A 27215-nucleotide genomic window follows, 5' to 3' on the forward strand; every position below is an offset into this window, starting at 1 on the left:
TTTATCTAGCTTCCCCTTAAATGCATTATGTTAGTTGCCTCATCTACTCCTTGTGGTAGTGAGTTCCACATTCTTACCACTCTCTGGGCGATGAAATTTCATGGATGCATACTATGTTGCTCCACATAGTGACCAAAACAATTCTTCCCCTATTATTTTTTATTCTGGAGGCTTGGTTGACAATACACAACATTGATATATATTTTTTTAATTATATATATGCATCGGCTAACAGCATTAAGCATTTGTACCTTGTGGTAATACAGATGGAAATAGTTATATATCCTGCTCATTCTGTTCTTAGTACATTTTATTATAGTATAGGAACAGGAGCAGGCCATTCAGCCCCTCAAGCCTGTTCCACCATTCAATTAGTTCATGGCTGATCTGTACCTCAACTCCATTTATCCACCTTTGCAGTGTTCTAGAATTGCTTTGATTTAATAATACATTGTTCCTCAGGTTCTAGTTCTAAAATAAGAAATGCCTAAAAGTTTAGTTGTCAAAGCAGTAGGTACATAGAAGGTGTACATTTTCAGTTTCTTGTAGGTGACATTGGTTAATGAGAGGACTACTCAGATAAAGCATCTTCAAGCGGGTCAAAGAGCACCCATCATAGTACCAGGTAGTGTTTTCATAAGAAAGAAAGGAACAATACTGTGGTGTACTGACTGTACTAAATGAGCATGCTCAGTGCATTCATAACCTAGTTCTTAGTAAAGGCTATGGAGCAGAAGTTCACTGAAGCATATAGCCTTATTATTCTAGGATTTTCATCTTTCCCTTTTTTTTCCCCCCAACCTTTACTACAGATTCTACTCTATATGGATGTCCTCGTCAAGCAGTAAACATTAATGAATCTGAACCCCAACTTAATTAAGCGACAGTTGGAATTTTTAATTTTTCACAGTTTTTATTATATAATTTACCTAATGTTGTTCAAATGTAATTTTTGTCAATTTAGTTAGCAATTGCAGAATCCGAAGAAGCATAACATTTTAAAGCACTGTAAAGTAAGAAAAAACTTGCATTTATACAATGCCTTATCAAACACCTGATGAGATAAGACTTGCTCCTCAGGACATCTCAAAGTGCTTTACACCTAATTAGTTACTTTTTATTGTACAGTCACTGTTGTTATGTAGACAAATGCAGCAGCCAATTTGCACACAATAAGGTCCCACAAACAGCAAATGAATAAATAATTGGATGGTCTGTTTTTGATGGTGCTGGTTGTGGGTGGAACGTTGACCAGGACACTGGGAAGAAATCTTCACTCAGGAAATATTACAGGCCAACATAACACTAAGAAATTATACAAATGCAATAAAACAAAATTAAAACCCGATGATATACTATTGATCATCATTCCTATTTGAATACATACCGTAGCACCAGGTTTGCCTTCAGGGCCCGTGACTCCTGAGTTTCCTGTAAGACCCTAGAATTTAAATGAAAACTTATTACATTAGTTTACTGGTTAAAATTTATTATTCAAATACTCAGAAAAAAATGTAATAAGATGCAGCTGAATCCAGTAAATGTGTGACGAGTATGCCAATAAAAGCAGTGCTCAATATTGCTTCGAGTCCAAAAACAATAATAAAGCAAAACTTCATTTATTACAACCTCTCATTATAAATACTTTTCTCTCTGGTTTTGGTGAATGTGCCATGACAAGGTGTTAATAAAACTCAATACTTGACAAGACAAACAAGCAAGATTTGCAAATCCTCACAAGTTTCTAATAACAAATCTTGGCACTATACTGTATTGGCATTCACTTATTCTCATTCATCTGTTTTTCTATGCTGTTGCTTTGCATTCCTTTCTTTAATCAATTATTGGCCACTATCCAGTGCTGTTATAGCTTGCTAAAATGAAAACCACTGAACAGGCTAAGGGAACTCACTGGACCTTCCCCCCAGCAAGAGTTATTTGCACATATTTTCTACACATGACTCTGCTGCTAGCTCAATGTTTAAAGAACTACTTTTGATCTCCCTGTATTAGCTTGCCCCAATAATATCACAGATTTTAAACTGCATTTTCACTGAGATTCAAAGTTTATCTCTATTATGCAAATTCAGTCACAGAGGAAATGTACAATAAGGACAGATATAAAAGGAATATCAATTGTATCAACATGTCCCAAACCGCCACAAACATGCATTTTAAGCCATGTCACAGAGTATGAAATACACAAAAACAATACCAAACATAAGAGAAATAAAAAATAAATGGCAGCATGTTGAGTTGTAATTTTAAACAAATCACACAGACTTATTTGACTTACATTTTCAATTCTTGTGTTAATGTCAATCTAGTGAATTCACAGTAGAAAATTTAGGGCTGGGTGAAATGATTCCAGCAGATTGCAAAAACTTGCATTGTAAATTTTTCATATTGTTGGAATTTTTGCTTTATGTATTATTTTCATGGTGTTTATTGACATATTTTGCAATATTCATGATTCCCAAGTCTACTTCAACTATTATTGGATTTCCCTTTGATAAGATATGTATATAACCCAAATTAGCAGCCATTAGTTTGAGTAAATGTTGTATATTTTCCGATAACTACTGGTAATGTCACTGAGGCACTGCCATACTGTTACTGCTCAAATCCTAATGAATGTTCTTACCCTTGCACCTGGGAGGCCACGATCACCAAGGCGGCCAGGATCACCTACAGATCCTTTAGGACCAGCAGGACCCGTTATACCACGCTGTCCTTGAGCACCCTGATGACATAAAAAGCACATTCTTCATTAACATTGATCGACAGTCCTTCTTAGGAGTTTTCAAAATACATACCAGCTTTCTTATAAACTTTTAATTGTTTTGTGTTGAAATATATCTACTTACCTTTGGACCAGGTAGCCCATCTTGACCTGGGAAACCGCGATTACCTGGGGAACCCTGATTGCAAAAAAAATTATATTCTAAATTTAAATGTCCAAAGAATAACAATAATTATGTAATTTCAAACTTTGTTTTACCCTGCTTATTTTCACAAAAGCTCAGATCCGTAGGCACTGACCACCCTTTGGTAACATGACAAGCAGCTATTCTTGATTGGCAAACGTGGATAAGAAGAGACTTTGTGCAGGCTTTTCAACTTTGGGGAGCATTACAGTCAATCCTGATTCTGTCCTCACCAATGCCCACATGTACACTTTTCAGTGGGCACTGATAGCAAACAGGAGAAGGAATCCCAGCTGATTTTCACTGTTGCCTTATTCAGGGCCACAAAGGCCAAATGCAGCATCTCTACTGCGATCCCACTGAGATCAATATGTGAAACAAATTGCTTGCTTCCATTAATCTGTCCACTATTTTTTGATATGCCATCTTTAGTACCATATCTTTCAATACTATATAATGTCTATTAATTTAAAAACAGATGTAGAAAAGTTACAACCAAGTTGGATTATAATTATTACTTAACGCCTGTTCAAAGTTTTTTTCCTGGATCATCCAACGATTCTTAACATTTTAAGTCAGATATTGATTGTAAATATAATTCTGGTCATGTTCTTACTCTTTCTCCGACCATACCGGCAACACCAACAGAACCAGGGTCACCACGAGGTCCTCTCTTGCCTTCTTCACCCATTGGGCCTAAAGCTCCCTGTGGACCTGGTGGACCCTACATGGATCAAAGAAGAATAATAGCTTGGATGTGTCACATGATTACCTGCTACTGAACAATTTGGGTTACATTATGAATTAGTATACACCATTTCTTGTGAATCTGTCTTAGCAAAGTAGTAATTTACTTTCCACAGACCTTGTATTGGTTTTGAAGTGGATTCATATTCTAGTCTATTTGGGAAAATGCCTTGAAACCTTGATACTTCTTAGGATATTAAAGTGATTTAAAATGAGTCGTTAAAAAAAACATCCTTTTACCAACTGGGGTTTCCGTTGATCTTCCACCGAAGTTATGGCAAATGATCTGTAGAAACTCAATCCCTTTGACTTTATATGTGATCCAAGTATAATAAGATAGTGGGAGTATCAAAATGATTGGGTCCGGTCATCTAGATATCTGGTGACACACATAGCTCCAATGCAACAAGATATTAAATTGTTTCTTTACTACGGGGGATCATTTGGTGACTGCTTCCTTTCTCATGTTTTTTTTACATATTTATATGTTCTTCAGTCTCATAGAACCTACCTTATTGCCTCATTTGTTCATCGTCTGAGCTTTTTCTCTTGTGAAGATCATGCAGCACAATGTGACTTTATCATTTCTATGAAAATTAATTTTAGTTGAATGTTCCCGATTAGGGTAAATCAACCATGTGGGCACTTTGGCCTGGAAATTCTCTGAAGGTTCTCTGAGTCTCTTACCATAACATGATAAACAGTTGAAAATGGCTGTTTTCAAACAAAAAATGAATGATCTCACTAGTGTCTACCCAATACTACAAATTTGAACACTGTCCAGCAAATACAGCAAGAAAAATACTTTGGAAATATGATGCAGTGCAAACTGAGGTTGGCTTATTCAATCTTATTTTAAAATTTTATTTCATAATATTCAGCAAATAACTAAGGAAAGTTGAATCTAAATGCTATCTTAGAGGCTGAAATTCCCTTCTGAGTTAATTTTAGCAAAAAGTAATCATGAATAAAAAACTGTATTTCACCAATTTTTATAAAATTAATTATCGGATATTGTTAGATGGACAGCTACCATTTAGAAACATAGAAACATAGAAAATAGGAGCAAGAGTAGGCCATTCGGCCCTTCGGGCCTGCTCCGCCATTCAAAATGATCATGGCTGATCGTCTAACTCAGTTCCCTGTTCCTGCTTTTTCCCCATATCCCTTGATCCCTTTAGCATTAAGAAATATATCTATCTCCTTCTTGAATACATCTAATGACTTGGCCTCCACTGCCTTCTGTGGTAGAGAATTCCACAGGTTTACCACCCTCTGAGTGAAGAAATTTCTCCTCATCTCGGTTCTAAATGGCATACCCTGTATCCTGAGACTGTGACCCCTGGTTCTCGACTCCCCAGCCATCGGGAACATCCTCGATATTCTTCATAACAGTTTCCCTTATCCTCCCCAACCAATTCCCTATGAAATGAGATTTATCCAATGCCATGAAAAAATCCATTTGGCAATCAGACCTAGTAATGGCAAACTCTGGACAATGTGAGCAGACATGTTTAAGTGTCAAATGCTTTTCCTGATAAGATTTGGAGGCCGGTGCTTCTTCTGCTAAGACTATCAAACTGTCAATTATAGTTGTTGCTTGTCTAGTTACTTACCTACAAAAACCTCAAGTCAGCTACTATAATTTATGCAAAGCAGTTTTTAAACTTTCTGTTGTAAATCATAAAAAGCAATGCATATATAAGTGATTTAAAGAAAGTTTGTTCTGTCTCATGGGATTATCTCACTGGTACATGTATGGTTCTCTGTTCATACAATGATGGATTAATGTTAGTTGTTAAAACTTGATCTGTATAGAGGAAGACAAATTCAAAACAGTGTTGTTTATCATCAAATCAACCATGCTTAGTGACAGAACTTGCAGTGACTGTGACCTACAATAGAAGGCTATTATCTCATATCTAGTACTGAACAAGTTATTCAAGCCAAATATATTGTACTTCTGATTGCATCAAATCCTGAGTTTCAATTGCCAAACCAAAAAAATCCAGATTATTTTCATATATCCAAAGAACAGTGCTCTTTCACATAACAGCACATATTATCACTAAATTGAATAAACAAGCCTAGCCTCCTACTAACATATCAAAGTATGCAGGAAAGCACGAGTCATAGCCTGATGCCAATGCCATCATAATCCAACTATTACTGTTTGGATGGTGGGACTTTTTATGCACTATTGTGCATCTGCACATATTTCGCTCACAATAACTGTGCAAAATAGCATAGAATGACAGAAGTTTATAACAGAGAAAGAGGCCATTTGGCCCATTATGTCTTTGCTAGAGCAATCCAAAAAATTCCATCGCCCTGCTTTCTCCCCAAAGCCTTGTATCTTTCATTGCTTTAAATATTTATCCAATTTTCCTTTAAAAGCAATAATCTCTGCGTCAACTACTCCTTTTGGTAAAGCATTCCACATTCCAACAATCCACTCCAAATAAAATTTCTCCTAACTTCTCTCAATTTGAAATTGACAGCGAATAGAAAAAGACTGTTTCCAGTGGTTGAGGAGTCTAGAACAACGGGACATAAATATAAGATTAAATGCAAGAGATTTAGAACAGAGACCAGGAGAAGTATTTTTTACACAACAGGTTATGAGACTGTGAAATGCACTACCAGAGTTAGTGAATGAAGCAGAGACCATGTGGGTGATTTTAAACCCCAAGAACGGGCGGGAGTCGATAACAGTTGTTTTTTGGGTCGCGACCGCAACCCAGCTTTATTTCCGGGTTTAATATCGGCGTGGAAAAGTACAGGCTTCCCACTGGGAACGCCAAGTCCAAATATTTTGCAATCGCGACCCAAAAAAACTGTTTTCAGCTCCCAAACCACCCGTTCATTGGGTTTAAAATCACCTCCCATGTCAACATTTAACAATAGGTTTGACAGGTGGTAGAAGGAAAGGGGAATAAAAGGATGTGGGAACAAAGCAGGCACATGGGATTAGGACTATAGTTTACGTGGAGGATAAACACTAACATAGACTGGTTGGGCCAAATAACCTGTTGTAATTTCTATATAGTACAAAAATATAACACTAGTCTCTTGATACATCTTTCATTTACTCAATTTTTCTTCATACTCAGGGTCCTATTGGTGTGCCCGGTGGTAAAGATCATATTGATCCCCCAGGGCCACCGGGCACTGATGGTGTTCCTGGCTCTAAAATTTCATCAGCAAGACTTTTTGTGAAGAGTGATATTACTGTTTTGTACTAGTGATGATAGCATATCATCCCATCCATACCCTTTCCTCTCCTGGAAATGTTATAACCAGGAATATCTAGTTCATATTTAAACCACATCTCCTTTAGAGCAGCTATATCACATCCCTCCATAGTTAATTAATGCTTCTAACTCTCCAATTTTGTTGTGAATACTTTGTGCATTCAGATACATACCACTCAATTCTGACTCCATTTTTTTGGAATGTAGACCAAATAAGATTAGGTTTGATAGGTGGTTGAAGGAAAGGGGAATAAAATGAAGTGAATAAAAAAACAACATTCTTCTTCCTTGTTTTCTCATTTGCTTTTTTAATATCCCTTCCCTCTTCTACAACAAAACCACTAAACTCTATAGTCAATATTTTTTTGTCATTGTTTTATATTGAAACATAGTGAAACTTACAAACTCGCCCTTAGATCCACTTTCTCCCTTGTAGCCCAGTTGACCTGGTTCTCCCTGGAACAAAAAACAATATTATAACCATACACTAAGTTGTCATCAGAAATAATTAGTCACTAACTTGACTTCACACATCATTTCTTCATCCAACGACTTGTGATCTTGATCATAATGTCCCCTATTACTAGAATGAATTATGTACATTACCTTAGAAGCATATTAATGGTATTAAAATTATGAAGGGTTTTGATAAAAGTAAAGGAAAAAACTTTCCATTAGTTGGTGAGTCAGTGACGAGAGAACATAAATTTAAGAACATCACCAAAAATAATGAAGGGGACAGGTTAGGAGAATTGTTTCTTAAGTCAAATTTGTTACGACATGGAAGGTCATCCCAAAAACAATGATGGAAGCAGTATCCATAATGGCTTTTAAAAGGAAAGTAGATAAATATTTGAAAAAGAAACATTTAAAAAGGGAATGGGGAAGGGGAAGCGAATGGGATTAAGTGAATAGCCCTTTCTGAGAGCTAACACATGTGTGATGGGGAAAATGGTCTCCTGTATGTAAAATTCTGTGATTCTTTGCTGCAACCAACATTTCTGTACTACAGCAAAGCTTCAGGGATGGGAGGTTCAGTCTCTGTCTCTGTTCAGTTTCCAATCACAGCTGAGTGAAACCAGGGGGTGAGGGATTGTTACTGCGTTACAATCTGCATTCCCATACCAACGAAAGAGAGCACTGACAGAGGTTTGGAAGGATGACACTTTTCCTGTCAGCAACCAAGTTATGCGACCTTAAGAAAATAATTGGGTTAAAATTGAGTAAGGGGAAGTCACCTTTATTTAATTGTCACTATATTTTTAATACATTATCAAGCTGACTACAACGCCCTGCTTTAGGACAACACAAAGACAGCTGTCAAAATCAGCTCGCCAGGAGTTTTAAAAGCACCACTCCATTTATTGAAGTTCCTGCATCTGTGGCACAGTAAATAATCGTTTTTATTCTACATTGCCTAGGTGCAGTAAAGTTTTGTCTGGATCAGTCAGCACAAAAGGAATAATTTTCTGACTTTTGTGCTCTATATTACTTGCTTAGTTTTTAAAACCATGTTCACTCATGGTTTTGCTAAGGTGTTAAATTTGTAAAGAAACAATTTAAAAAATAAAAACAAGTTGAAATGTGGGAAGGAAATATTTGACATAAACCTATAAAAATGGATTTTACTTCAATTTTACTGGTGATAGGTCATCAAGGTCTCTCCAGAAAAATTGATTAAATTGTCAGTCGAAGATACATGCAGATATATTAAACTCAATGTATTTAGTTCTCCATCCATGACTTTTACACAGGCAGCTAAGTAAACAGAGTTCACATTGGGGCATGAGGCACACCCCAGGTTTGCAGATTATAATCCCTGCTTGAAGAAGGTGTGATTATATATACTGGATTTGATAGTACCTTGTTTTTCATTTTTTTAAAATGGTATAGGTACATTCACTTTAGATTGTATGATGATCGTAATTATTAATCTAAATACCTCATTTGAGGGTTTGTATTTCTAGGGTGAACCTAGTGCATTCCTAATTTGTTCATAAAACCTCAAGAGGTAACACTTTGCATCTTCAAAGTACATAAAGGAGAGCCTTACTACTTCTAACCTTTTTATGGGTGGTTTAGTCAGACCTTCCACACTTACACCACCTGTTTCAGAAATCCTGAGGTAGTCTGATAGTGAACCTTCCTAAATTGAATGATTTTATATTTGTAAACAATTTTACAACACCAAGTTATAGTCCAGCAATTTTATTTTAAATTCACAAGCTTTCGGATCGTTCACATCGTTCACCTGATGAAGGGGGAAGCCTCCGAAAGCTTGTGAATTTAAAATAAAATTGCTGGACTATAACTTGGTGTTGTAAAATTGTTTACAATTGTCAACCCCAGTCCATCACCGGCATCTCCACATCACAATTTTATATTTGTGTGCGATCATCACGCTGCAGTTTATTTAGTACTGTTTAATCATGGTGATGTAGAGCAGTCCTCATTTTTACCTTTGGCCTAAGCAAGAAACAAGACTGTATACAGAATGCAGGGATTAGTTTGTCTCTTATACAGCATGAATGGGTGCAAAATAAAGAGCACACATCATCAAATTTCTTTTATCCAGCAATGTTCTCCATTTCATTTTATCCCAGGAGAAAGACCAGGTAATATCAAAATTATGTCATACTTGTTTACTATTATTTGAATAAATGAGACTCTTACCCTTTGACCTTTGATCCCAGTAGGTCCAGTGTTCCCTCGTGGGCCAGTAGATCCAGGGGGGCCTGGAAAGCCAGCAGCACCGCTAGTGCCTGGTGAGCCCTGTACAATGGACAGAAGTACATGAACTGATAGTGCAATGAATCATCTAATTTTAAGACACATTCGGGTAGATTTTTAACTTTTAGGTGGCCGACCAGCGAAGCAGGCTGGCTGGGCATTCTGGCAGCGAAGAGGCGCCACGATTTTAAGGCTCTTGCCTCATTTGAAATCGACCAGTGAGCTGTAGGTGCTAAACAGGTGTTTTTCAATTGCTTGAGGGAGGGTCGTAGAGGAATTTTCCAGAGTATTTTTTCCCTTATTAGCCCTGGGTTTTTCTCTGGTGTTTTGCCTTTCTCCAAAGATTAAATGGCTGGGGAGGGGTGGGAGGTGTCTAGCCATGATGCTCCAGCCATCTTGAGTGTGGCGCAGGACTGATGGAACAGCTGTTTTTCTCTTGCCTGTCATTTTCGTATGTTCATAGATTTATAGCTCTTATTGATAAGCATGAAGAGCTGTCGAGGTGGAGATGCATTCAACATTGGCCTGTCCCTTTAAGGTCACAAAGCACACTCTGTATAGCGCAGTGATCTAAATAGACACACCCAGAAGTTGATTAGACCTTAAATGCTGATTAAATTTCCTTCTAGATTGAGAGCTGCTTGTAAATCCTTCTATTTGGCAGGATGGTTGTTTATCAAGATCATAACAGGCTTTCTTTTCTTATACTTTTTTTTAAAAAGGTATTGTTCAATTGTAATTTGTGTGCTATGTTATGATATGGTATGTAAGCCAATCAAGTGCATTGTGAAGTATGACAGATATACTAAGAGTGTCCTAATTTGACATGCGACCTGCTTGCTCTTTTTCAATGGGTAACAACTTGTACATTTACAAAACCTTTCACATAATAAAACTTTCCAAGGCAATTTACAAGGCACTTGGAGAATGCAAGCAGGAAGAGGAAGAGAAGTTGCAGGAGTTAATCAAAAGCATGGTCAAACAGAAAGATCTTGATGAGGCTTTTGAGGGTGGCGGTGTGTGCAGATAGGTAGCAAGGTAAAGGGTTTTAGCAAGAGAATTCCAACGTGCATAAGTATGGTGGCTGAAGATTCTGTCATCAATAGTGGAGAGGAGGAGGGGGTGGGATGTACAGTTGACCAGAACTAGAAGAGCAGTTTGTGCATAATACGACATAGAGCTGAAGATAGGAAGCAAAAGGCCACAAGGGGATTTAAAAGCGTGGACAAGGATTTTAAAGTCAACGTGCTAAGGAGTGGGGAGCCAACTGAGGCCAGCGAGGGTGGGGGTGATATAAGTTTCCAGGCTTGGCAATTCCTTTCACAACCCAGTTGAAATCAGAACTTTCCATATGAGGAATCAAAGTTGGACATCCATATCCCCAAACCTCTGTCACAATACACACCATTGCTCCTGAGCCTTTGCGCTGTTCCACTGAAATGCTTTCACTTTTCCAGTATTGTATAAACACCCCGGTCAAAATGTAGACACTCTAACAATAAGAATTCTGTTCCAATTCAGAAATAGGCCGGCTAGGTAACTTTAGAAAATGTCACTGTACATGCATAGAGAACCATTGTGCTGCTTTGCCCAGTTTACATTCTTATGATTCCAATTTGGAAATCACATCGAAGGTTTTGTGGGACTGCATCACTGATGGTTGGAAGTGAGGGGTTTCCTGCAGGAGGTCGATGCCTATTGTTGTTTTAAAAAATTGCATTCACCGTCTGAATATAACGCTAAGAGTGCCTGTGGAGGGAAAAGTCTATACTTGAGGTCTCCAGCAGTCTAGGGGTGGGGGGGGGGGGGGGAAGGGAGGAGGTCTGTATCCAATTCTCTTGAATTCTGTCCACCTGTTTCATAATTTTAAACATACTTTGGAGTCAACCATCCAGATTTCAGATGGTTCAATTCCTGGATTATTTCAAAGGTTTGTCTTAATAGGACTCTATGGGCATTAGTCACATCAGGTTTGAAACAAAATCATTCCAGAGCACCATATGTATGATGCAGACAACTAGGTCACAAATTGCATGTGTTAGTTTATTTAATCTGGGTGGAATTATCTTCATGGGGAATTTGTAATTTGCAATTAATTCTATTGAATAAAATGAAAGGATATCCTGCACTTCCCGTAGTGCATTGGAAAAAAGAGTGAGAAAGGCAAAATTCTTCATGTTGGAAACTTGGGTCTCTCAACAGACCTATTTATCGTCAACTACCAAGAATTTACAGGTAGGAATGCATCTATGTAGTGCTTTAAACATTACTGAAATGTCTCTATATTATTAGTGTCTTCTACTGTGAAGACAGATATAAAATATCTGTTCAATTCCTCTGCCATTTCCTTGTTTTCCATTATTATTTCCCCAGTCTCATCCTCTGAGGGACCAATGTTTACTTTAGCTACCCTCTTCCTTTTTATATACTTGTAGAAGCTTTGACTGTCATTTTTTATATTTCTTCCTAGTATACTCTCATAATTTATTTTCTCCCTCTTTATTATTCTTTTAGTCATCCTTTGCTGGTTTTTAAAGTTTTCCCAATCTTCGGGCTTACCGGTAATCTTTGCCATGTTGTATGCTTTTTCTTTTAACTTGATACCATCCTTTACTTCCTTAATTAACCATGGTTGGTTCACCCTTTTTGTGGAGTCTTTCCTCCTAACGGGGATATATTTTTGTTGCGAGTCATAAAATATCTTTTTAAATGTTTGCCACTGCTTATCCACCATCATACCATCTAATCTGTTTACCCAGTCCACTTTAGCCAATTCCACCCTCATTCCTTTATAATTGCCCTTATTTAAGTTTAATACAGTAGTTTCAGACCCAAGATCCTCGCTCTCAAACTGGACGTGAAATTCTATCATGTTATGATCACTGCTTCCCAAGGGATCTTTTACTTTGAGATCATTAATTAATCCTGTTTTGTTACCCATTACCAGATCCAAAATGGCCTGTTCCCTGGTTGGTCTAAGAAACAGTCTCTAATACACTCTATGAACTCCTCCTCAGGGCTATTTTTGCCAATTTGATTTGTCCAATCTATGTGAAAGTTATTGCATTACTTTTTTTACAAGCCCCCCTTATTTCCTGATTAATATTTTGCCCTACAGTGTAGCTATTGTTAGGGGGCCTATATACAACGCCCACCAGTGATTTCTTTCCCTTGCTATTTCTTACCTCCACCCAAATTGATTCGACATCTTGATCTTCTGAGCCAAGATCATTTCTCACTATCATACAAATTTCATCCTTTATTAACAGAGCTACCCCACCACCTTTACCTTTTTTCCTATCCTTCCAAAATGTTAGGAGGCCTATACACTACTCCTACCAGTGATTTCAGTTCTGAATATTGGTGGGGTAGAAGGTTCCTCTGGGGAGTGCAGCCAGAGCCAAGTCCACAGCACCATGGGTGGCTCAGCTGTACAAGGAGGAAGGAGAAAGGTCAGGAGAGCGATAGTGATAGGGGATTCTATAGTTAGGAGAACAGATAGGCGTTTCTGCAGCTGCAAACAAGATTCCAGGATGGTACGTTGCCTCCTTGGTGCCATGGTCAAGGATGTTATCGAGCGGCTGCAGAACATTCTGGAGGGGGAGGGTGAACAACCAGAAGTCGTGGTCCATGTCGGTACCAACAACATAGGTAGAAAGAGGGATGAGGTCCTGCAGGCAGATTTTAAGGAGTTAGGAAACAAATCAATAAGCAGGGCCTCCAAGGTAGTAATCTCCGAATTACTGCCGGTGCCCACGTGCTAGTGAGTATAGAAATAGGAGGATAGAGCAGATGAATGCGTGGCTGATGAGATAGTGCAGGAGGGAGAGCTTTAGATTCCTGGGGCACTGGCACCAGGGGGAGGTGGGACCTGTACAAGTTGGACGGGTTGCACCTCAAAGGGCTGGGATCAATATCCTCGTGGGGAGGTTTGCTAGTGTTGTTGGGGACGGTTTAAACAAGCTTGGCAGGGGAATGGGAACCTGAGCATAGATTCAGAAGGGAGAGAAGCAGAGCTGGAAATGGAAGGCAAAAAATTAGTAAGTGAGTTTGGAAGGCAGAGGAAACAAAGGTTAGAAACTAGACAACAAAGGAGCTTGGCAGTGCTTAATGGTATATACCTCAATGCAAGGAGTATAGTGAATAAGGCAGATGAGCTGAGGGCACAGATAGACACGTGGCAGTACGATATCTTAGCAATTACTGAAACATGGCTTAAACAGGGACAAGAAAGGCAGCTCAATGTTCCTGGTTACAAGGTTTTCAGATGAGATAGAGGGGGGGGATATAAAAGGAGAGGGGGTGGAAATATTGGTTAAAGAAACAATTACGACTGTGAGGAGGGATGATATGTTAGAAGGATCATCAAATGAGGCCATATAGATTGAAATAAACAACAAAAAAGGGGCAGTCACACTGCTGGGAGTGTACTATAGACCCCCAAACAGTCAGAGGGAGATAGAAGAGCAAATATGTAAGCAGATTTCTGAGAAGTGCAAAAACAATAGGGCAGTAATAGCAGGGGATTTCAACTACCCTAATATTAACTGGGATACAATCAGTGCAAAAGGTATAGAGGGCGCAGAATTCTTAAATTGTATTCAGGAGAACTTTTATAGCCAGTATGTAGCAAACCAAACAAGAGGGGGGGGGCAGTTCTGGATTTAGTTTTAGGGAATGAAGCTGGGTAGGTGGAAGGAGTATCAGCGGGAGGGCATTTTGGTGATTATAATTCAGTTAGTTTTAGCATAGTTATGGAAAAGGAGATAGAACAGGTGTAAAAATTCTAAATTGAGGAAAGGCCAATTTTACTAAGCTGAGAAGTGATTTAGCAAAAGTGGACTGCAAACAGCTACTTGAAGGTAAATTAGTGTCAGAGCAGTGGGAGGCATTCAAGGGAGAGATTCAAGGGGTTCAGAGTAAACATGTTCCCACAAAGAAAAAGGGGGGGACTGCCAAATCTAGAGCCCCCTGGATGACAAGGAGCATACAGGGTAAGATAAGGCAAAAAAGGGAAGCTTATGTCAGACACCAAGAGCTCAATACTCCAGAAAGCTTAGAGGAGTATAGAAAGTGCAGGGGTGAAATTAAAAAGGAAATTAGGAAAGCAAAGAGAGGGCATGAAAAAATTAATGGCATGTAAAATTAAGGAAAACCCAAAAATGTTTTATAAATACATAATGAGCAAGAGCATAACTAAGGAAAAAATAGGGCCAATTAGAGACCAAAAAGGTAACTTGTGTGTGGAAGCAGAAGATGTGGATATGGCTCTTAATGAATATTTTGCGTCTATCTTCACAAAAGACGGGGACGATGCAGAGATTGTAGTTAAGGAGGAGGAGTGTGAAATATTGGATGGGATAAACATAGTGAGAGAGGAAGTATTAAGGGGTTTAGCATCTTTAATAGTAGATAAATAGCCAGGCCAGGATGAAATGTATCCCAGGTTGCTAAGAGAAGCAAGGGAGGAAATAATGGAGGCTCTGACCATCATTTTCCAATCCTCCCTGGCTACAGGCGTGGTGCCGGAGGATTGGAGGACTGTTAGAGTTGTACCCTTGTTTAAAAAGGGAGAAAGAGATAGATCGAGTAATTATAGGCCAATCATTCGAACCTCGGTGGTGGGCAAATTATTGGAATTGATTCTGAAGAACAGCATAAGTCGTCACTTGGAAAGGCACGGGTTAATCAAGGACAGTCAGCATGGATTTGTTAAGGGAAGGTCATGTCTGACCAAATTGATTGAATTTTTTGAGTAGGTAACAAGTAGGGTCGATAAGGTTAACGCATTTGATGTAGTGTACATGGATTTCAGCAAGGCTTTTGACAAGGTCACACATAGCAGACTAGTTAAAAAAGTAAAAGCCCATGAGATCCAAGGGAAAGTGGCTAGTTGGATCCAAAATTGGCTCAGTGGCAGGAAGCAATGGGTAATGGTTGATGGATGTTTTTGCGACTGGAAGGCTGTTTCCATTAGGGTCCCGCAAGGTCGGTACTAGGTCTCTTGCTTTTTGTGGTATATATTAATGATTTGGACTTGATCAAGAAGTTTGCAGATGATACAAAAATTGGCCATGTGGTTGATAGTGAGGAGGAAAGCTTAGACTGCAGGAAGATATCAATGGACTGGTCAGGTGGGCAGGAAAGTGGCAAATGGAATTCAATCCAGAGAAGTGTGAGGTAATGCATTTGGGGAGGGCAACAGGGCAAGGGAGTATACAGGGAAGTACACAATAAATGGGAGGATACAGAGAGGTGTAGAGGAACAAAGAGCCCTTGGACTGCATGTCCACAGATCCCTGAAGGTAGCAGGACAGGTAGATAAGGTAGTTAAAATGGCTTACGGGATACTTTCCTTTATTAGTCGAGACATAGAATATATAAGAGCATGGAGGTTATGCTGGAACTGTATAAATCATTGGTTAGGCCACAGCTTGAGTACTGCGTACAGTTCTGGTCACCACATTACAGGAAAGATGTGATTGCACTAGAGAGGGTACAGAGGAGATTTATGAGGATGTTGCCAGTGCTGGAGAATTTTAGCTATGAGAAAAGATTGGATAAGTTGGGGTTGTTTTTTTTTTTAGAACAAAGGAGGCTAAGGGGAGACTTAATTGAGGTGTATAAAATTATGACGGGACGAGATAGAGTGGATAGGGAGAACCTTTTTTCCTTAGCAGAGGGGTCAGTGACCAGAGAGCATAGATTTAAAGTAATTGGTAGAAAGATTAGAGGGGAGCTGAGGAGAATTTTTTTCACCCAGAGGGTAGTGGGGGTCTGGAACTCACTGCCTGAAAGGGTGGTACATGCAGAAACCCACAACTCATTTAAAAAGTACTTGGATGTGCACTTGAAGTGCCGTAGCCTACAGGGCTACAGACCAAGTGCTGGAAAGTAGGATTAAGCTGGATAGCTCTTTATTGGCCGGCATGGCCTCCTTCTGTGCTATAACTTTCTATGATTGTTACATAATGGGAACATTGCTGGTATAGCTAGTGGAAAAAGACAAGCTTATCAATGGCTGGCGATTTAATGTATCCTCTAATTTTAATGTAAAATTTGTGTAATATTTCCTGTGGGTTCTATGTTGCTTTGATGGATGAGCATACATGATCTGTTAGCAACCAGTTAGTATACGGCGTTACGGTTGATTCCATTAACTGAAGTGGCTGGCAATCACATTTTTGCTAATTGCCCATTTGTCCTACTCCTCATCTAAAAGGATGAAAGCTGCCTCCATGGGACAGACTTGATTGCTGTTATGCTGTTGTTGGAATTGGTGAAGACTTTGTCCCTTTAGCAACAGCTCTGTACTGCATTTTAAGGCAATTGGTCCGCAGGTCCTTTAAGTATTTGTAGAAAACAACATGGCCTACTTAGTTGTATCAACCTCCCATCCCCAAGTTAACAAGATTAATCAGTGTTTTTCCAATAGGTTAGGCAACTCGTTTCCAACATCAAAAATAGAGTTGGAAAACTGTACCCTTCACCTCCAAAATACAACCTATGCAACTAGGCAATTTGCGGTTCTTATTTTATTGTGGGACTCATTTCCAACATGTGGAATTTCAGAGCATTGTATTAGTGTTTCCAACATGTTGTTCGTTATTTTTGAGGACAATGGAGTAAAGAAGGAAAAGAAATGTGTGAAGTATGAAAGGATTATTATACAGGAGGAAAACAGCAATATAGAAAGAAAAGTTGAAAGCACAAAAGATAAAATAATCAATCGGATGCTAGAAGAGAAACATGGAACTTAAAAAAAGACATTAAGCAACAGAAAAAATTAAAATAGAGGAAAGAAATTGTTAAAAAAAAGTGGTAAGTCTGATATATTTTTACTTAATTTAACTATTAATCGGCTTCTTCAATTCTTCATGAATGAAGTTGGGATTCTTAACCTAGGTCCAGAAATGACAAATTGAAATATTTATATTTTCTGGCTCTCAAGAAAACATACCAATGGACCTTTAGCACCAAAACCTCCATCTATACCAACTGGACCCTGCAAACAAACAAAAGGTGGATTAAGCATTTATATGAGAGAATGTTCACAGTAAATCAAGATCTTGATCATTAATATGTTTTTCAGGACATACGGTGTTGCCCATAGGTCCAGCTGTGCCCTGATGGCCTGGTCCACCCCGTTGTCCCTGAGGTCCTTCCGGGCCACGAACACCTGTTGGACCAGCTTCACCCTAAAGACAAAGGAAGATAAAGGAATAGAAAATGAGTATATGTCCTCAGTCTTGCTAAATTGCCAGTGTTACAAGCAGACTGGTATCAAAATATTTAGAGGCCTTCAAAGCTGAATTAATATTCTCTCAGTGTTGTGCTTCATAGTCAATCTTAAATCCCAGTGATAACTGCAACAGTTCAGACATGTTGGCAAACATAGCAAATTTACTGCAGCTGTTTTACCAATATGTGTCAATAAGACAGCCAAGCACTGATTAAACTAGTAACTGTCTAGTAAGGTCTTCCAACTCAGAGTATGCTTGACAGCTAGCAAGGGTGTACATGTGTCAGATTAGCCTTTCCAGTCTCTGTTTTAACTCTGCGGTATGTGGGGGCTGGGGTAGACAGGAAGCGCCCATGATGGAGCTAGCTTGAGGCCCCGGGTTATTTTAACTCCCAGGCCTCATTACCATGGTACAGCATGGACTCCCACCCAAACCAGCAGGAATGACAAGGTAGCCAGTGGGCGGGAGCAGAACGTTGCTCAGCAGGAGGCCTCTGGGAATAGGGGAAGGGGAGGGAAGCCTAAGGCAGGGAAGGCCAAAGGTTTCATTGTGGGGGCCAGATAGAGCACTCCTGCTCCTCCTGGCCAACAAGGAGACCTAAAAAAAATTGAACTTACCTGGAGCCAATCCACGTTTCACTGACTGTACCGGACCAAGCGTCTCTGCCACGTTCAGCAGTTAAAATCATGTTGGGGTCTGAATTACGCCACCAAACCCCGACATTTAAATATTAATCAGGCCCTCGCCTGCCTGTGGCGAGCAGCTGCGATGCTGCTGAAAACCCTCGGCAGTTAAAATGGCGGGTGTGCAAACATAACGGGAACGCAGCAGGAAGCGTCCAACTGTCATTTTAACTAACCACCCGCACCGTTCCTGCTAGTTGGACAGGGTTAAAATCGGGCCTTATGTGTTTGAGCTGCAGGATAGCTCTCTCGGATACTAAGGTTACCTCACAGTGGTATTGCAAAGAAAATCTCAACAAAACTCTTTTATATACTAGTCAAATACTCTTGAACTCTCTCCTTTTAAGCCCATTAGTTATAATAAATATGGATGTAATTATACTGCTATTTGATGCAAAGCAGTTTTGGCTGTGCATTGACAAGAAAGTGACAGCATAACTTTGGTCAGGGCCCAATCGAACTCTGGGTTGTGTTGAAGCCAAGCAGTATGAGACCCTCTTCGATAAATCATACCATGCTCCTTAGGCTCATGATCATGCGGAATATAGTGAAAACAGGTTTAAAAAGTGCTGAGGGGTGTGATTGGACCTCCTACACTTTATAAACTGTCACGGTTTTCTAAAAGCTCAATACATTAAAAATTACCAGATGGGAAGCAGAGCTGTGCACATACGGATGCAGCAATATCACCTGTCAGGCTAAGTACAATTCAAACCCCACTTATTAAAATAGCCCCCAATTATATGGTGTGACATCAAGAAATGATTTATTTTCATTTTAATTAATTAAGCAAGTACACTTTCTGGGACTGAATTTCATATTTCAAATATTCAAGTAAAATATCCTATGTTCAAGTTGGTGGTTGTGCAAATGTCACAAGTGTTATCAGTATGGGGTTGAAATTGCTCCATGTGCTATCGTTCAATGTGTTTGTGTCAAATTTCTGTATGAGCTATTTTAAGAAAAGTCATTAACTTGCATAAAATATCTGTATTAGGTGTAGGCCATTGACACCACTGCATTTCAGTAAAATATTTTAGTTGCAATGTAAAATATGCCAACAGTATTGGCAATGGAAGCAGAAGTGATCTTGAGAGGGGTACAGCAGTGACCTGTGGAAGATAGCTTTCATCTAAGAAAGGTAAGCTGGTCCATAGATGTAGATTAGAACACAGCCATGTATTTCAGAAGGTATCACCAACTGGTCTGATAAGTGTTAGCCCTTTCTATTTTCAGTGTTACTGATTGGCCTGCCTTTGGCCATTGGTTCTGATTACTTGTGTATTGGCCTAAATACCAAAATATAATCAATCCAAAGAGTTAACACCTATTCCGCGCAATACAGTGATATCCCGAGTCAAACCGAACTGTAATGTATGCATTCTTGCTTTCATAGAATCATAGAATGGTTACAGAACAGAAGGAGGCCATTTGGCCCATCGAGCCCGTAGCAGCTCTCTGCAAGAGCAATCCAGCTAGTCCCACTCCCCCACCCTTTCCCCGTAGCCCAACAAATTTTTTCCCGTCAAGTATTTATCCAATTCCCTTTTGAAAGCCACAGTTGAATCTGCCTCCACCACACGTTCAGGCAGTGCATTCCACATCATAACCACTCGCTGTGCAAAAACGTTTTTCCACATGCCGCTTTTGGTTCTTTTGCCAATCACCTTAAACCTGTGTTCTCTGGTTCTCAACCCTTCCGCCAATAGGAACAGTTTCTCCCTATCTACACTGTCGAGACTCCTCATGATTTTGAATACCTCTATCAAATCTCCTCTCAACCTTCTCTGTTCCAAGGAGAACAACCGCAGCTTCTCCAGTATATCCATGTAACTGAAGTCCCTCATCCCTGGAACCATTCTAGTAAATCTCTTCTGCACCCTTTCCAAGGCCTTCACACCCTTCCTAAAGTGTGATGCCCAGAATTGGACACAATACCCAGTTGTGGCCGAACCAGTGTTTTATAAAGGTTCATCATAACCTCCTTGCTTTTGTACTCTATGCCTCTATTTATAAAGCCCAGGATCCCATATGCTTTTTTAACCGCTTTCTCAACCTGCCCTGCCACCTTCAATGACCTGTTCACATATACCCCAGGTCTCTCTAATCCTGCACACCCTTTAAAATTGTACCCTTTAGTTTATATTGCCTCTCCTTGTTCTTCCTACCAAAATGTGTCGTTTCGCACTTCTCTGCGTTAAATTTCATCTGCCACGTGTCCGCCCATTCCACCAGTCTGTCTATGTCCTCTTGAAGTCTATCACTATCCTCCTCACTGTTCATTACATGTCCAAGATTGTGTCATCTGCAAATTTTGAAATCATGAAAGACATAAGCAACCTTGCTAACTAATTCAAGGTGGTACTTGCCACCTGCTACTGTGGTCATGATTGGAACGTTTTTGGTCAAATGTTCCCATTGTCTGACTGCCAAACCTAACTTTACAAATCATTGCTACGTTGAATATTAATAGTCTGATTCCTTGGAATGGACATGTTTTAACATTACAAATCTTTTATTTGTAAGAAACCCAGATACGATAGATTACAGGCATACAGCAAGTGAAAGCACTTGAATAAGTCTTATATTTTTAGACATGTATATAAACTCCATCATGTCATGCCAGCTACGCTTCACACTTTGCAGCTACCGGTGTCAGACCAGAAGTGGAATAAAACCATAACCAAAGGTACACAAGTCTGGAGGTTTTTTTTAAATTGGTTCATGGGATGTGGGCGTCCCTGGCGAGGCCGGCATTTATTGCCCATCCCTAATTGCCCTTGACAAGGTGGTGGTGAGCCGCCTTCTTGAACCGCTGCAGTCCGTGTGGTGAAGGTTATCCCACAGTGTTGTTAGGAAGGGAGTTCCAGGATTTTGACCCAGCGACGATGAAGGAACGGCGATATATTTCCAAGTCGGGATGGGGTGTGACTTGGAGGGGAACGTGCAGGTGGTGTTGTTCCCATGTGCCTGCTGCTCTTGTCCTTCTAGGTGGTAGAGATCATGGGTTTGGGAGGTGCTGTCGAAGAAGCCTTGGCGAGCTGCTGCAGTGCATCCTGTGGATGGTACACACTGCAGCCACAGTGCGCCAGTGGTGAAGGGAGTGAATGTTTAGGGTGGTGGATGGGGTGCCAATCAAGCGGGCTGCTTTGTCCTGGATGGTGTCGAGCTTCTTGAGTGTTGTTGGAGCTGCACTTATCCAGGCAAGTGGAGACTATTCCATCACTCTCCTCACTTGTGCCTTGTAGATGGTGGAAAGGCTTTGGGGAGTCAGGAGGTGAGTCACTCACCGCAGAATACCCAGCCTCTGACCTGCTCTTGTAGCCACAGTATTTAAATGGCTGGTCCAGTTAAGTTTCTGGTCAATGGTGACATCCAGGATGTTGATGGTGGGGGATTTGGCGATGGTAATGCCGTTGAATGTCAAGGGGAGGTGGTTAGATTCTCTCTTGTTGGAGATAGTCATTGCCTGGCACTTGTCTGGCGCGAATGTTACTTGCCACTTATCAGCACAAACCTGGATGTTGTCCAAGTCTTGCTGCATTCGGGCTCGGACTGCTTCATTATTTGAGGGGTTGCGAATGGAACTGAACACTGTGCAATCATCAGCGAACATCCCCATTTCCGACCTTATGATGGAGGGAAGGACATTGATGAAGCAGCTGAAGATGGCTGGGCTTAGGACACTGCCCTAAGGAAGTCTGGCATCAATGTCCTGGGGCTGAGATGATTGGCCTCCAACAACCACTACCATCTTCCTTTGTGCTAGGTATGACTCCAGCCACTGGAGAATTTTCCCCCTGATTCCCATTGATTTCAATTTTACTAGGGCTCCTTGGTGCCACACTTGGTCAAATGCTGCCTTGATGTCAAGAGCAGTCACTCTCACCTCACCTCTGGAATTCAGCTCTTTTTTCCACGTTTGGACCAAGGCCGTAATGAGGTCTGGAGCCGAGTGGTCCTGGCGGAACCCAAACTGAGCATCGGTGAGCAGGTTATTGGTGAGAAAGTGCCGTTTGATCGCACTGTCGATGACATCTTCCGTCACTTTGCTGATGATTGAGAGTAGACTGATGGGGTGGTAATTGGCTGGATTGGACTTGTCCTGGTTTTTGTGAACAGGACATACCTGGGCAATTTTCCACTTTGTTGGGTAGATGTCAGTGCTGTACTGGAACAGCTTGGCTCGAGGTGCAGCTAGTTCTGGAGCACAAGTCTTCAACACTACAGCCAGGATGTTGTCAGGGCCCATAGCCTTTTCTCTATCCAGTGCACTCAGCCGTTTCTTGATATCACGTGGAGTGAATCAAATTGTCTGAAGACTGGCTTCTGTGATGGTGGGGATATCGGGAGGAGGCAGAGATGGATCATCCACTCGGCACTTCTGGCTGAAGATGATTGCAAATGCTTCAGCCTTGTCTTTTGCACTCACGTGCTGGACTCCGCCATCATTGAGGATGGGGATGTTTACAGAGCCTCCTCCTCCTGTTAGTTGTTTAATTGTCCACCACCATTCACGACTGGATATGGCAGGACTGCAGAGCTTTGATCTGATCCGTTGGTTGTGGAATCGCTTAGCTCTGTCTATAGCATGTTGCTTCCGCTGTTTAGCATGCATGTAGTCCTGAGTTGTAGCTTCACCAGGTTGGCACCTCATTTTTAGGTACGCCTGGTGCTGCTCCTGGCATGCTCTTCTACACTCCTCATTGAACCAGGGTTGATCCCCTGGCTTGTTGGTAATGATAGAGTGAGGAATATGCTGGGCCACGAGGTTACAGATTGTGCTGGAGTACAATTCTGCTGCTGCTGATGGCCCACAGCGCCTCATGGATGCCCAGTTTTGAGCTGCTAGATCTGTTATGAATCTATCCCATTTAGCACGGTGATGGTGCCACACAACACGTTGGATGATGTCCTCAGTGCGAAGACGGTACTTCGTCTCCACGAGGACTGTGCGGTGGTTACTCCTACCAACACTGTATTGGACAGATGCATTTGCGACAGGTAGATTGGTGAGGACGAGGTCAAGTAGGTTTTTCCCTTGTATTGGTTCGCACACCACCTGCCGCAAGCCCAGTCTGGCAGCTATGTCCTTCAGGACTCAGCCAGCTCGGTCAGTAGTGGTGCTACCGAGCCACTGTTGGTGTTGGACATTGAAGTCCCCCACCCAGAGAACATTCTGTGCCCTTGCTTCCTCCAAGTGGTGTTCAACATGGAGGAGGACTGATTCATCAGCTGAGGGAGGGCGGTTGGTGGTAATCAGCAGGAGGTTTCCTTGCCCATGTTTGACCTGATGCCATGAGATTTCATGGGGTCCGGACTCAATGTTGAGGACTTCCAGGGCCACTCCCTCCTGACTGTATATCACTGTACCACCACCTCTGGTTGGTCTGTCCTGCCGGTGGGACAGGACATACCCAGGGATGGTGATGGAAGATTCTGGGACGTTGGCTGAAAGGTATGATTCTGTGAGTATGGCTATGTCAGGCTGTTACTTGACTAGGCTTGGTTTGCCTTTGTCTTGTCCGGTGCCTCGTGGTCCGATGCCGGGTGGTCCGTCCGGTTTTATTCTTATTATGATTTTTTTCAGCGAGATTTCACAACTGAGTGGCTTGCTCGGCCATTTCAGAGGGCAATTAAGAATCAACCACATTGCTGTGGGTCTGGAGTCACATATAGGCCAGACCGGGTAAGGACGGCAGGTTTCCTTCCCTAAAGGACATTTGTGAACCAGATGGGTTTTTACAACAATCTGGTAGTTTCATGGCCACCATTACTGATACTGGTATTTTAATTTCAGATTTTATTTAATTAATTGAATTTAAATTCGCCAGCTGCCGTGGCAGGATTTGTACTCATGACTCCGGATTATTAGTCCGGGCCTCTGGATTACTAGTCCAGTAACATAACCACTATGCTACTGTACCCGTGATAGATTATTGACTATTAAACCAATTATTAACATAACTCTCAATTATATGGTGTGACATCAAAATACATTTTGTAATTAAAACTTTTCCAAAATAGCTAAGGAACTTGCATACTTTGCGATTTGTCCCACACACAAATTAAAGTTCCTCCACCAATTCTTTGGCATTTTTAAGTACATTTGGCTATTTGTCAAAAAAAAAATTTCTAACACATATCCCTCCGATATTTTCTCTTCTTCCTTCATCTTCTGAAGGCACTGACTCATGGTTGGGTACGGTTCCACAGACAGAGACTTTCCATTACTATGCACGTCTAGGGGGGCTATTAATAATCAGAAGCAAACTCCTTAGTTAACTTTCCCACTCTATAGTGGATCACCCCAGTGCTGCCCAATTGAGGTCAGTTAACTCAGCACAGACTAGGGATCAAACCTGGGACTCTCCTGATCGGCATTGCTCAGTGGTGCAACACAGTGTATTTACTCACTGTTCCACTGAGACTCCTGAAAACACTCTAATTCGTTAAATTTGGATTATTTCAATCTTAATATTAGACATCAACTCCAGAGGCCAGGCATTCTGACGGTCAATTACGGTAATGTCAGTTTCATTACACTTATTCCTCAATCAATTGAAAGCCTGCAATGACTCCTTCAATCACTGCTGTGAAGAACGTCACAAGCTTTACATTGTTCACAGCAATGATTGAATGAGAAGCATCAAGACAAGTGGCTAAGCATTAAGTGAAGTCAATCGCAACTAATGTTTTACATATTTTGTATAGCTTTAATGACTGCTAAGGAGTGAGTCTTGGCTCAGTGGTAGCATTCCTGCCTCTGAGTTGGAAAGTTATGGGTTCGAGCCCCACTCCACACAGCACCAGTGAAGGGAGACAAAAGTTTCAGCCTCTGAATACTGGGTTTACATCCAGTGGGGCACTTGCATCCAATGGGAGAGGAGGGGAGTGGTCACCACCACCTCCATTACATCAAGCTGGTTCTCCAGATGTGAGTCAGGTTAACGGCCCAACCACATAAAAAGGGACTTTGTTACAGAAATAACACAGAGCACGATCTGCTGGATGTAGAGCAGTGAAAGAAATGGGTTGCCTCAAGTGTCGCTATGCACGGAAGAGAAGAAGAATGAATATTGAAGTATTCTCTCTAGGAGCTACCATAAAACAACGTTCCTGCAGTGGTGCTTTGGGAGATGCAGAAACAGCAGTTACTGAATTTAGTACAATTTTCTTCATGAAGCATCATTTTCAGTTACCGGCTGGAAACTGTCTCTCGAGCAATAGAGCTTGCTGCTGAACTTTCCCACTAAATGAGCCAAATTTGCCTATGTTTTCCACTAAATCAGCATGTTAATGATTTCACGGAGCAAGCATTTGTATGTGTATCTGCTGACTGATGTCAGCATTGCCTCAACAGCTGTTCACCCCAAGGAAAAGCCCCTGTAAGGATGTCAAGTTTAATATGTGGCAGTTTACGTGTTTGTCGAATCGCTAGGGAATCATACCCTGCGTCTGTGCCAGAACAGCTGATATTTTCCTTCTCTCTATGCACCATGATTAATTCTTTTGTCTGATTATTAAATTAGTCCAAATGACAATGAACATTTAACCAGTGTTTATAATGGCAAACAAATGGTTCTTTCATCAAAATTCTGCATGAAGGTAAAGCTGCTTATTCGTTGATCTTCCAAAAGGAGAAAGCACTGTACTCATCCAGATAGTACCACAAAAGGAGATAGAAGGAGTTCATTCAGGTGACTGAAGATATCCACTGAATATACCAACACATTGGAATGGACTGTTTCCCTATTTAATGGCATCGTTAAACTCAAATACTGATTTGGCCCTGGTATCTGCCTGAAGCAAGGTTAAGTCATAATGCCAGCCATGGATCCACATTGCTGTCTGGTCAGGTAGAGAGGAGCCCCGTTTGCATGTGATCATAAAGATCGCCAGAAAGTTTTGGGATGTAGACAATACTGGCAAGACATCATTTATTGCCCATCCCTCGTTGCCCAGAGAGCATTAACAGTCAACCACATAGTGTGGGCATGGAGTCTCATGTAGGCCAGACTGGATAAAGGTGGCAGGTTCCCTTCCCTGAAGGGCACCAGTGAACCAGTTAGGTTTTTATGGGTCCTTTTCTGCTGCTAGCCCACAAATTACCCCAGTGGGATTTGAGCTGATGACCTCTGGGTTATGAGTCCAGTACCACAACCACTACACTACTATAACCCATTCAATGGCATCCAAATGCCACTCAAAATTTTAGTGTGCGATGCGGCATCAGCTCATTGCTAACCCTGAATGAAGATTGAAAAGTAGCCAGATGTTACCTTCATAATTCTTTCACTTATTTCACTCCCCATTTATACTAGAATCTTTGCACCTCTAATATGAAAAAATGGCACACTGACACAAAAACCACAGTATAACTGAACCAAATAACTCAACGCATTATTCCAGTAGGGCACCATTTAAATTAAAATATCACGGTGGGGAGGTGCCAGTCCACTTCACTTAAATGCAAATTTAGAGTATAAAGGGGGAATTTTAACCTCCAGGTGGGAAGCTGGCTGGGCCGGCAGGAGCGGCTGTGGAGGCCCAGACTATTGTACAGCCCACCAGCCAGCTTCCCGCCTGAAAAGGCCAGAAAGAGGCAGCTGAAGATCGGGCGGCCTAAAT

General features: G+C 40.9%; 1 protein-coding gene across 1 annotated transcript in view; it reads right to left on the reverse strand.

The window, feature by feature from the left end:
* The window catches only part of LOC137323784 (collagen alpha-2(V) chain-like), a 256252-nt gene that overhangs the window by 56434 nt on the left and 172603 nt on the right, over window positions 1–27215 (reverse strand). The window contains exons 19-26 of the mRNA XM_067987707.1: window positions 17758–17856; window positions 17619–17663; window positions 9602–9700; window positions 7331–7384; window positions 3544–3651; window positions 2868–2921; window positions 2645–2743; window positions 1388–1441 (exon numbers count right to left, since the gene is read on the reverse strand). Coding sequence (XP_067843808.1) covers window positions 1388–1441; window positions 2645–2743; window positions 2868–2921; window positions 3544–3651; window positions 7331–7384; window positions 9602–9700; window positions 17619–17663; window positions 17758–17856 — 612 coding nt within the window. The remainder of the gene's footprint in view (window positions 1–1387; window positions 1442–2644; window positions 2744–2867; window positions 2922–3543; window positions 3652–7330; window positions 7385–9601; window positions 9701–17618; window positions 17664–17757; window positions 17857–27215) is intronic.

This window comes from Heptranchias perlo, chromosome 7 (assembly GCF_035084215.1).
Source record: "Heptranchias perlo isolate sHepPer1 chromosome 7, sHepPer1.hap1, whole genome shotgun sequence".
In the NCBI taxonomy this organism is placed as follows: domain Eukaryota; kingdom Metazoa; phylum Chordata; class Chondrichthyes; order Hexanchiformes; family Hexanchidae; genus Heptranchias; species Heptranchias perlo.